The 12,686-nt window shown below is 40.0% G+C and overlaps 1 protein-coding gene across 1 annotated transcript; it reads right to left on the bottom strand.

Annotated features, from left to right (window-relative positions):
- Positions 1-9,893: 9,893 nt before the first annotated feature.
- Positions 9,894-11,903, bottom strand: LOC132198995 (la-related protein 6). The gene has a single exon (XM_059623359.1). It carries the CDS (start codon positions 11,734-11,736, stop codon positions 10,378-10,380), a length of 1,359 nt encoding a protein of 452 aa, XP_059479342.1. The 5' UTR covers positions 11,737-11,903; the 3' UTR covers positions 9,894-10,377.
- Positions 11,904-12,686: the final 783 nt, after the last annotated feature.

Here is a 12,686-nt window from a genome sequence, read left to right as displayed (position 1 = left end):
AAAGGGTTCACAACTATAAGATGTCTTCTAAAACGCCCAATATCAAAAGAGACTCAGCCGCGCCGCGGTAAATAAACAAATTGATTATTTATTTTGTAGTTTAACTTATAATTAATTGATCATGTTTATCAAATTTTCACTTTTCCTTCTTTGATGTATATTTTCTTGAGGAAATATTAAAAATACCATTTCCTGTGCGCCTGAAAGTGCGCAAAAAAGTCGGAAGTGTGCAGGCCCCACAGCTGTCGCGCGAGGCCAATGTTCCAGCTAATTTAAATTAACAGGGCCTCGCTGGCCGCGCCTTTGGACGAAATTTGATTAATCGCGCTACAGGTGCCATTCCGCGAGTGAATTTAAAGCTGTCGCTCGCTGGCTCAGTCACAGCAACGGCCCAGAAATAATATCTGTGCAGATTTATTCGCGCAAGCCGCCGCCGCCGCTTCTAATTGTGAAGAGCGTCGCGGTCGATTTTTTGCACATTAATTGAGCTGACGGCACCTCGCGAACTTTTATCTCCTCCGCGGGGCATTAACACAGCCATCCGCTCGTTTTTCAACTTGTGAAAATATGTGCTGGTGACGCGGCGACGCTTGTTCCCTATCCGCGTGTCCTCAATGAGTTTGTGCCTCAAAATAAACGCGGCGAATCATTCAGCGAAATCCCGATCGCGCGTCCATTTGCGTAGGCGGTTTATTTTTATCAAACGCTTCCTTTCGAGAACTAATTTCTCAGTTTTAATTTCAAAATTGAGAATATTTGATCGCTCTTTCTCTTAAAATCTTAATATGGCATAAGGTCAGTTACAATTTAAACTTCTTTTAATTCATTCCGGAAGAAAATATTTAATATAACAATCTGGACATGTTAACAATAACAATAATAGTAATTAAACGGTCATAAGCCAAGTCAGATCCAATTTAATCAAACAAAATTATGTTTTTGGTAGTATTCACTTTGTTTTAATATTTTGGACATTATACTGCTAATATAATATAATTGCAAAGCAAACACTTAAATTCAATCACGTGTTTCTGTTGGGAAAACTAATAAGCAATAAAATTAAATAATATAACCTGATGGATATGAATTTCTCTTTTTAAATACATGCATTTCCTCCAAATTTTGTGGAAATTTTTTGATTTATTGGATTTAATTTTTATGAAGAATGAATTTTCGAAATCCATGGCAATAAATTTTTTCACAAAAACAAAAATATTACAAGAGTTGTGTAAGAATTCAATAATTATTTTTCCACTTCAATTTTTGACACATCAATTTTTATAATAGAATGATGCAGTTTATGGATGGCGTGTGGCTGAGACAGTTTTATCATAAAATTCAGAAAATAATATGAATTTCGTATTTTTATTTCTTATGATGTGAATAATAGACTTTGATCAAGAATAAAAAACCAACTGAAATTTAAAAAAAAAAAAAAATACTTTTGTGCATCGAAATGAAAAACATATTAGTCGAACTGCAAATAAGCAGCCAGTGTAAGGAAAAATAAAAAAATGACTCTATTTATTTTGGTCCATCTCGAGCGAGATACCGAGATCGTATGTCCAAAGAGTCACGTTTATGCTGATTCACGTGATTGTTGGTCCATTTGCAAGCATGTGATGTCGTTAGCCTCATGTGAGCTCCTTCTAAATGAAGCTCTTTCTCCGTCGGTGCCAAAAATATTGTATTCATAAACGCCAGTGCGGCAAAAAATCCCATTCGGTCCAGCGTGTGACGTCCATTCACATGGCAGGCACCACGCGACCCAAATGTTCAATTTTAGTCCAAAGTCTCGGGAAAAGCATATTTGAAATTAAAATATCGATTTCACTAGTTGAGAAAATATTATCAAAAATCAATAGTTTTGAATAGCGGACAAAAGGGCGTCACGGAACGTGACTTTTCGCACGCAGAACCAATAGATCATCTGCCAAAAAGCTAAAAAGAGTTGTTTGGCAAACAAGCTCTAATCAACCCTCACGAGGGTGTGTCTGGCCGACAGCTTCGGTGGCGCCCGTCCAAGCTCTTGTGCGAGCGTAAACAATGAGCGAGAGATTGAGCGAAATCTTTTGCGCCTCCGCTTGACCCAAATTGCAAGCTCGGCACGGGATCGCCAGCTTTTTTCATCGCAACGAGAAAAGGGTTGCGTGGCATTTCGAAAATGTTGAGAATTTTGTTTTGAAATGGTTATGCTAAATCTGCCAGCACACATGCGGGGGAAAACCGGTTGTATCACAACTTGCTCAGTAAAGTTTGTAATTAATTGTCAAATCCTATTAGAATTAAATTTACCATTTTACAATAACTTGCTTGTGAATGTAATTTTTTTTTTCATCTGAATAAAAATGGAGAGATACAAAATTATTCGTCATTAAATTAGAAATGTAGAAGTTTTTTTTAAAAATGATTGGAAATTAGAAAATTTATTATTTATATAATTGACCTTTTCAAATTCGCACACGTCACCGCAATTAATTTCACTTCTGGCAAACGCAATTCAGAACAAAGAATCCCAAGGTTGAATAGGTTATAATTGGCTTAAGAGCGAAATCAAGATCGCAACTACCTCATCTGGCTTCCTTTGACCGCATATTTATCGCTTGTTTGTATTCATCGATGCAAGGTGAACAACCCCTAGCTGTCCTTGCATAATAGTTCAATAATCTCCTTGAGCGCCCCTTGATTCGAACCAACGCAATCTGGTTAACTGCGGAGTCGCGCCGGTTGCATAAGCGCTCCGGCATTTCGCAATTGACACCTTCAGCGTAGTTCAAAGAAGCGCAAAGCCTGTTTTACATTAACCGCATTAACGTGGCGATGGTCTTGTATTCCATTCATTTATTCTCTCACAAGTCAAACAATTTAATAATAAAAATTTTGAGAAAATTGGCGGAAAAAACAAATTCAATTTGAGAGGGAAAGATTTTTCAATTTTATTTGGAAATGAGACTCACTTTGAATTTCACAGCTCATTCATTTGTTTAAATCAGAGTTTATTTTGTATGAAAGCATATTAAAAACATTCATTTCTTCCACTTGGTAAATAAAATAAATCTTGTTGCTTTGAATAAAAATTCAATTTATTGTTTTTATCCTCGTATTTATCCAATTTTGCAACCGCGGCAAAGAAAATTCAAGTCAAGGAAAAATTATTGCTTAATTGCACTATTTTGAAAGTCAACAATTACGGTTTATTTGCGTCCTCGCGGCAATTTTTCGCAGTTTTTCCTTTTTGCTTTGATCACGAGCATTTATATTAAAACATTTACAATCAAAGTCAAATGATGATCTCAACTTCAAGTTTTACGATTATTTCTCTTCTAGAGCGGCGGCTCATTAAACGTGTTGAAGTCGCGAGATACCACAGTCCATTCACCGCATTTTTCGTTCGTTTCGTTCGCCGCCTGCCAAAAGTGTGCGCAGAATTTTTCTCTTTGACCCAGATTGTAGTGGAGCTGTTCCTTTCGAATTCTATTTTCGGGCGTTCCAAGAGCAAATGGACCAAACGAGTTATGCTTTTTCTGCAAAAGCGTCTGGGTTGTTTCAATTTAGTAGAAAAAAAGAAGAAGTCTGCCTCGATTCGCGCTCTTTTGTTCTCGCGGTCATTGCCACGCGTCCGCCTAAAGACGAATTAAGACCGAACAACCGAGTGGTCGGCGCGTGACTCCCCCGACTGATTCATTCACTGCCTTCCTCGCTTCACATACTTAAGTTGTCTCTAATTAATTCAATCGTCTGGCGAATAATTGGATCAAAATTAACGGACGTTAAAATTCTCAATTCTTCATCAGTAAAAAATCCCTCCAATTGAAAACGTTTAGGAAAAATCTTTCATGAAATCAAGCGAAATCGGTTGGTTGGAGCTTTGTCTTAAATTTTTCCTAATTAGACATTAATTAATTAAAAATTACATATTTTATCATTTTGTAGGCCTCGTAAAATTTCTACTTTTAACTGAACTTAATGAAATGAAAAAACAAGATTGTAAACTGCTGTTGGAAGCTAGTTTTATAATTGGTGTGAGAACAATTTCTCTTATCAAAAAGCGCCGACTTGCTCATTTAAGGCACCTTAATCGTACCTTGGGCTCAACGTGGAAGAGATAGCAAGTTTGAATTTGATGATTATTTTTTTCTCTGCTTCCTGCTCCATCATCAGGCCATAATTTTTCGCGCTTCTCACAGCACCGTGAAGGCTTCTTTGTTCCTTGTGCAAAACAGCAATGCTCGCCAAGTGCGCTGTAACACCAAATAAGTGATGAAACAATTTCAAACAATTTGTAGACAAAAAAGGTGTAAATTAAGATTGAAGACGAACATTAAAAAAAAAAATAGCGCGGTAGCATTTAAGTCTTTTAAAAATGATTCTATTGTAATTTGTTTACAATTTTGTCATAAAATATTTTTTTAATTTAAAATCCAATTTAAGATTTATAAGATTGACAATTTTCTAATGACTAGCCAATTTTTTTTAAACTTGATTCTTTATTGTTTAAAATTTGATAATTTTAAATTGAAGTAAAACTGATTTGAACCCAATAAACATTCATTTGAAACTAAAACTACTGAGATGCCCAAAGAGGTCAGAAGTAGAGAAATTTTTATGGGTTTAGAGGATTTTTTAACAACAAATTAATAGCTTTTAAGTTCTTTAGACATCATTTTCTGAAAAAAATTAAATTGTAGTGATAGTAAATCGATTCTTGGTGACCGGATTTTTTCTATGCTGAAAAAGCTGTTTCAAGAATTTTATCATCAATTTAATTTATTGCAATGTAAGAAACCTTTCGAAAGCCAATTTACTTGGACGTTTTTGCGATGCCATCCAATTATATTGACGTGCACTGCATTTTGATGTATTTTATTGTATTGTGTTATTAAAGTGCAGAGCGTTCGTTTTATGACCATGACCGAAGAAAAAAGTTATTTCCATAATTTGAAAATTTTAAATCGGTTGTAAATGAATTAGATTGAATTTTTTGGTCACTACCTTGCGTATTTGCATAAAAAAAACAAAAACATAAGTAACCACAAGGAAACTGAAGGAAACAAAATCCAATTTTAAAATTTATGTATTATAATTTCCATAGTACACCTGCTTTTATTAAAGCTTTCATTCATTCAACATTATTAAAAATATAAATGCAATCAATTTAGTTGCAAAAAAAAACGAGATCCGCCCATGTAAATGAACAACATCCTTATTCTAAAAATATCCTCAACGCTCGGCCGTGTTAGCTCCAAACCAACGGCGTGCACTTTTAGCAAAATGTGCAAGAAGAAGCGGACCCATGGGACGACAGAAATAAAAAGAATGCACTCGTCTAGCCACTTAAAATAACCCTCTGATGCAAATGCCGCGATCCATTTTTCCAATTGTGTCACACCGAAAAACATTTGTGACCCAGAATGTTGAAACATCTTGAAGAATTAAAAAAACTGTGTCTCTGGCAGCATAAAAATTTTGAAAATCGCTAATGGAGGGGATGTTTTGTCTGAAAATTTCCTTTATTTCAATCAAACAAATTGTTTTGCAATAATTTATTAAAAACATGCAATGCGGACAAATAAGCAGCAATATAATAATTTTGGTGTCGCATTATTTGGAACTTCACAAGAAGTCCAACTTTTCCTTTTTTTTTTTGTAACCAAATGTTGCAGTTCTTTTTTGTTTTCTGGCTCTTCAGAAGCAAAATTTTAATACGGATTAAATAATCGATTTGAGCAATGCAAGGAATTCCGGACAGAATTAGAAATTGCGTTCCGTGTCCAAGTCCGGGTCGCCTAACCTTTCGTCGATCAAACTTCCTGGCTATTCAACTCGCACTGACTCATACAAGGTGCAGAAAACTAAATTGCTTATCGACTGGGAATTACTTTTACTCACCATAAATGTCAAATTACGTGAATGACGGTTGTTTACGTTCTACGAATTTAAAGAGCTTTTTACTACGTTTCTAGGGACCAGAGTTTCCTGCAGTGCGGCTGATTTGTTTAAATAAAATTATTCTGCTTTTGTAAAAAGTTACGCGTATTGGTGATCCAACCAAATTATAATAACCAAAAGGCAATCTGACGTAAAGTTAGATCATACGAGCATTCCGAATTTTTTAAATAATTGTCAATAATAAATAAAAAAAAACAACGTTTTGAAGAAAAGTAGCAAGAAATTTAAATTTATTTGTCTAGGTTAAATTTGGACAAATAAACAACAATAATAAAAAATGCTTGAAGAAACATTCATATTTTACTAATAATAAGTTAAATAGTTGAAAATTATCTTTTCATAGTAAAATTTGAAATTGTCTAAAGTTTTTTTATTTCAATCTATTCCCGGGACAAATGATATTTTTTAAACAAATTGCTCAAAAAATTGCAATGCAATATAAAAAAATTGTATCATTGATATTTAATGTTGCGCTTTATTTATGAAGGACAATTGAATTATAAAATTGCTCAGGCTCTCTAATAAATTTTACTGAATTTTACATTCAGATAATAATAAAGTTAAATAATGAATCATTAAATCATAAATTTTTAATGAAAATTCAAATTTATTAAGAAAGATTGTGATAATTCCGATTATGATAATCTTTCTTAATTATCTTATTAAACTTATAATCTTATTAAACTTCCTAGAAATTAATGAGCATCTATCCTTGAAATCGAAAATTGGAAAGCTCGTGTAAATTTTGAAGAAGCTGCAACAGGTCCAAATTATGCACCCGATCAACTCGCTGCTGCTGTTGCAACCCGGATCGAGGGGCCTCTCCTGTGGCAAGGATTGTCGAGCGATACAGCTCATGACATGACACTTTCCCTTGGCACAATTCAGGTCAAACGCCCTGCGGAGCCAGCAGCACCCAGAGTGCTCGCCAGCGTTCAATTCCGATCGATCGACTTACCTGGCTGCGTGCGACTGTTGAGAAAAATCTCACCGCAATCGCGCTCAACCACTGTCGACTGCAATTTGCGTTGCTTGCCTAAATTTAAATTCGGGTCATAGAGAGGAAATTTTATTTTAAATTATTTTTTATGTCTCCGCAATTAATTAAAACCACTTATCGGGTTATTTTCAAATCAACCTTGCTTTGCAGAAAACATTCTCTTTCAGAATTTGATTCTTACATTTATTCTCTCACGTTTATTTTAGTCATGAAATCGATGGACCAAAAAAACAAAAACAATGATCGCTCTCGCTTTTGCATTCCCTAGTTTAACCTTTTGCGAAAAGCGCCGCGTAATCTCGGCCCATCGACAGCTACGACATTTGCATTGTGTTGTATAATCGCACCCATTAAAGCAAATTTCGGTGACTCACGACGCGACGAGAGGTCGGCCGATCACACAAAACACTCTCTTCAAGCTGTTGTTTCACACTTGAACCGACTGATTATTTAACACGTTGGAAGTATCAGTCATTTTGGGAAGTGGCCTTGATCCGTCCAAATTAGAAATATCAACAGAGAATCGAACGTCATAAAAATTATCCAGGTAAATAAAGCGATTCTATACAAGGAAAATATGAATAAAAAAATATGGAGAAAATTCCAGAAAATTGTATATGCCATAGATTTTAAATTTAGTTAAAAAGAAACCTGACTATCCTTGGCCGGAAAATCCTTACAATTTGAAATAAATTATATTATCCAATGTACACTCACTCATTTTAAGATATAAAAGAATTAAACAATAAGCTCTTAGCAGGAAGCCCACAAGGAAAAGGCTGTACACTTATTGTTGCCAATGAGCCAATTATTGTGCACGAAACCCTTGCACGACGAAGGAAAAAGCAAAATCCCCCGCGCGGCCGAGACTTTTTTCATGCCGATTTTTTGCGGCCTCGCTTTGGTGTCGAGGCAATCAGATGTGAACGGTCCAGTTACTTACTCACCAGCCAAGGCATTTTATATCTCATCTGCTTTCCGTTCTGTCCGAACGAGGTGGTTGGCAATGAAATTAGAGAAAAAGCAGCAGAGATGCAACAAAGCCAAGCGAGCAGCGAGACCGTCTGCTTTCACAATTCGATTCGGATTGCCAGAGCATGAACACATTCAGCCGCCGGAGAAGTCAATAAACTAATACCAATCTGCTGCACATGCGGACAGACGGTCGGACAAACCTTCAAAAAGATGAGAATTGAGATGAATGCAACCAAGGCTAAACTCAATTTGCTTCACGTCTGAAGGTGACGGCCAAGGGTGTTTGCAAATTTTAAATAATCGAATTTTAATCAATTCAAAAGCAGAAATAGTACATTATTTAAATAAAAAAAAGACGAGAAAATACAACAATTCCTTTTATTGAAACATTAAATTTGTTTATAATTGCTTGAAAATATTTTGGAAATATTTAATCAATAATAATAATTAATTAATTTAGAATTTGAACATGCTAAACAAATATTTTTAATTTGTTAAAATTTAACCTTGCTATATTTTATATAAAAGTCTTGGATGTGTTAAAAAAATACTCCATCCCAAACTTTTTTTAAGGGTCAGGCAACGACAAAGTCTTGGTGGCCTGTGTGCCCTTTATTAGTACCGCAGAAGGCACCACCGAATTCCTTTTTTCATTATTTTTTCAATTTTATTTTATGGGTACAACTTAAGCTTTAAGTTTCAATGCAAAGCACAGGCTTGTTCCACTGGTGTTTAATAATTTTTAACAAAGAACAATGAATTTATGGCTTTAATTTTTGATATGATCTTTATTGCTCAATATAGCAATTCGATAAGCTTATTTGCCAGATAGGAAAACTAGGCGACCAAAAGTTCATATTTATGATTGATTTATTGAGGCCGAAAATGAGGTATTTGTCTCATTACGACTGACATGTAGACAGACAGCGTACATTGCTAATTCAAGTGGCTCATGATACTGTACCGAGTATGAACTGTTTCCATTTGAACCTTATCAGAATATTGCAGTCTGGATATTTTTGCTTAATCTCGAGCGGTCACTCCATTATGTATGTCACTCTCCCACTAATCCAAGCTTTATATCTAGTCGAGGAGTTATGCGAGTTTAGTTTTTATCTCGCCGTGTCAATCAAAACTGTGGGTGCGCGTGCGATAGAAATCTTCCACGAGCTGATCGCAAGGAATTTTAATCTTTTAATATGCGAGATGTATTATAACACTTCATCCTTCTTAACTCCAGTTTCTCCAATTTAGCGATTTTGCCAACCAATTAGAGAAAAGAATTTTCTTCGTGACCGATAGCAACATCCTTGGAAGTTTGTGAAAAGAAATCAGCAGAAATCGATATGACTACGTGGCTGGTATCAATTTTCACCCGCGAAGATCAAGTTGGATTTCAATGCCAAGCACGCAAATTAGTGCGACCTGCCTAGTCTTGAACTTTCTTTATTTCTTGCCTCGGAGAAAGTTTTTTTATTGTCCACCCGAGAAGTAGCGGAGTCGGTCAGTGAGCCCCGACCATTCATTGCGCCGTCGGAGATGAATTTCAAGTGCAAGTTCAAGCCTGCTTACTCTTTTTAATTAATTTCTAGCAGAGCTAATAGGCGATGGAAAGAGAGTGCAAGCGCGGTTCCTACTCGCGAGCGACTCGAATGTGGGTCAATGATGCGATGTGGCGAGACCTTGGAGCGCTCGCCGCTCGTTTCGGCTTTTTTTGCGAACTATGCCCGCTCGATTATATATTAAATGGTACAGGTTGAAGACCTGCCTGCGTTTTAGAGTTGGAGGTTATATTATGCTAGTGAGCGTAAGGCCGTCAACTTTTTTTTTATTCATTTACAACTGTACAAGAGCCTCTCAATAGCGAAACGAAAAGAGAAGTGATTATATTTTAGAGGTTTTTCCGGAATGCACAAGATCGTTCACAAGAGAAAGAAAGGTTAGCAGGAAGTAAAAATGGCAGAGGTCGTTCTTTTTATTAGTTTTTATTCGTTTTATTGAGTTTTTTTTCTCTAAAATAATAATTTATCTACAAACTATGGCGTGGGAGAATGCAAATCCGCACAAAGAGACACAAATACAAATGTGTTTCGCTTGTTTTACACAAAAAAAAGCAGCTTTCAATTATAATTGTGACTCACACACAAGATTTTCTCGTTGGTGCAGCTGCGCGTACAATTTACACATTAAAATCATGATGTAATTTTGTCTCAAGATCAAAAATAGAAACATGCTGGATCGGGCATGCCAAATCATCTTTCACTTATTACACACTTTTGTCCACGAAATGTTTTAAATATAGGAATTGATCATTTCATGTTTGTAATAAAATCACAGTGTTTATAGTCGAGCGTGGCGCTCGCTCGTTCGCTCTCTCACATTCAAACGCTTCATCTCTGTCTCTCACGCACCGGACACATTCAGACGTTCGTGCATTCAGATCAGTCTTAGTTTCAATGGGCGAGCACTGCGGAGGGACAGACGGGCGTCGAGACGGAGCGAGCCCTCGCCGCCTGCTGCATCAGCCGCTGCCTGAAGCCCTTGGTGCCGTCGGGGCCGCGGGGCAGACGCAACACGTTTTCGGGCAGGGTTCGCAGCACGTTGGGGGTGGTGTTGGAGCGGGGGCGGGCCGTGAGAGGGCTGGCCGGCTGCGGGTAGTAGCAGGCGCTTTGGCGACGCGGCACGTACGGCTCGGCGTTGACGAACTGGTACAGCGGCGACATCTGGATGTTCTGCAGGCGCAGCGGGCTGGCCAGCGGCGACGAGCGGCACGACGAGACGCTGGACGCGGTCGAGCTGCGACGGCGCGACGTGTCGAACTCTGCGTCGGACGCGCACGCCGACTCGTAGCCGGCCGACGGCGGACGCTGCTGCTTGGGCTTGGCGCTGCGCTTCTTGCGCTCCTTCTGCTGCTGCTGCTGAGGGGGCGCGGACGACACCACCGAGTTGTTCTGCGTGAGGGCGAGCACCCGCATGGCGGCCCACTGCGTGAGCGGCGCGGCCTGGGCGCAGGCGGGACGCCGGTCGAGGGCGCACCGGGCGCCGTCGGCGTCCTCGAACTCGACCAGGGCGCACACGGCCGTGGCCAGCTCGGGCAGGGCGGCCACGAAGGGCCGCACGTCGGCCGGGACGGGGTTGCCGGGACGGAGGATGCGCACGAGGGCGAGCTTGCCGCAGGGCGCGAACAGGTCGACGACGCTCTCGATGGTCGGCTTCTCGAGGGGCAGTTCGAGGGCGACGACGGTGCGCGAGGGCGCCGTGTCGTCGTAGCGGGGCAGGGGCGCGATGCGGCGCAGTTTGGTTTGGGCTTCGTTTACCTGCAGAAGGCGCGAGCCGGTGGCGAGCGCGTGGGCCACCACCCGCCAGTCCTTGGCCAGGTGCTTGACCCTCTTGAAGCTCGAGATGAGTTTCAGCGAGACGTAGCCCTCCTTGTTGCGTTTCACGTGCTTGAGCAGGAACGCGTCCTTGGTGATGTTGACGTCGGAGAAGTAAAACTCGACCTGCTGCACGATCCTGGCGGCGAGCTGCTCGTCCGGCGCGACGAAGGTGTCCTCGTCGGCGGGCGCCTCGCACCCTGAGTCCTTGCAACCCTCCGAGTCGGACGCCGAGCTGAGTTCGGACGCGGCGACGCCGAGCAGTTGGGTCGACGGTGGCGGCGACGCGGCGCCGCCGTCGTCGTCGTACGACAGCGAGACGTCGCTGTCGGTCGAGGAGATGCTGTCCCGCGTGTCCGAGCGCAGCTTGAACACGTCCTCGAGCTGCAGAGTGGGCTGCTGCTGCAGCACGATCACGTCACCACTTGGAACGGGCATGATTATTCGGTCAAAATGCGGCCTAGACGTTCGCTGCACACGCGGAGTCAAAACCACAAAGAGCACTAACGGGCGCCGCGCGGCGAGTGCAGACTGCTGCTCTCTGCTGCTGGTGGAAGTGCGAGGTGTTCCACTGCTGGTGGTCTCGAGAGTTGTTGCATCGCCCGCCGCCCGCCGTGCCTTTTATATCTTGCGCTCTCCCACTCTGGCGCGCCGGCCGCGCCGACTGCAGATGGACCGCCCCGCGCCCTCTCGCACCCAGGGTGGATCGCCGCCGCCGAGTGACGTAAACACCCACGCCGGCCAAATTAGATTATTTATTAGCGCGATTGAAACTGAGACGCACACCAAAGTAAAAAAAAAAAAAAATGCGAACAAAACACCCTGACTGTCCTTTTAATTTATTTTAATCACGCCACCGCGATGTGCGAAAATTTTAGCCTATTTTTGCGTGTTTGTTTGGGTCGGCCCGCCTCGGATACGTGTAAAAGCAAAACAAACCACGCGCTCGTGTGCTCTGTTGGCTCCCTAAAATTAGCAACAAAGCCACGTTTGCGTTCCTCGGGTCCACATCAGCAAACGCAGACGATGCTGACGTTAGATCGCTAGTTGTCAGCCAATTAAATCAACTTGTGTTAGTTAAACAAATACAAATTAAAACCAGAAAAAAGAAATAAATTGGAATAAATTACAGATGAAAAAAATATATTCTAAAAGTAAATTAAAAATATTAGTAAGAGATTAAATAATTGATTTAATTTTTTAATTTTTCGACGTTGAATTTAATTTATTGTTATTTGATTTTATATTTCTTTAAAAACCCTATCTCGCCGATAAAGAGTGATTATCAGACTGTTTGCACCTATTTAATTGCGTTACAAATGACTAATTCTATAAGTACTAGTACACGAGTTATTCTCTCTTTATTCACAAAGTTGTGCCAAATCATG

This window comes from Neocloeon triangulifer, unplaced genomic scaffold (assembly GCF_031216515.1).
Source record: "Neocloeon triangulifer isolate White Clay Creek 2 clone unplaced genomic scaffold, ASM3121651v1 ptg000013l, whole genome shotgun sequence".
NCBI lineage: Eukaryota > Metazoa > Arthropoda > Insecta > Ephemeroptera > Baetidae > Neocloeon > Neocloeon triangulifer.
The sequence above is the reverse complement of the archived record's forward strand: the minus strand, read 5'-3'. Positions and strand labels throughout refer to the sequence as shown.

What these genes read in the sequence shown, in the direction of transcription:
- LOC132198995 (XM_059623359.1), bottom strand. Translation starts at nt 11,736, where the DNA reads ATGCCCGTTCCAAGTGGTGACGTGATCGTGCTGCAGCAGCAGCCCACT.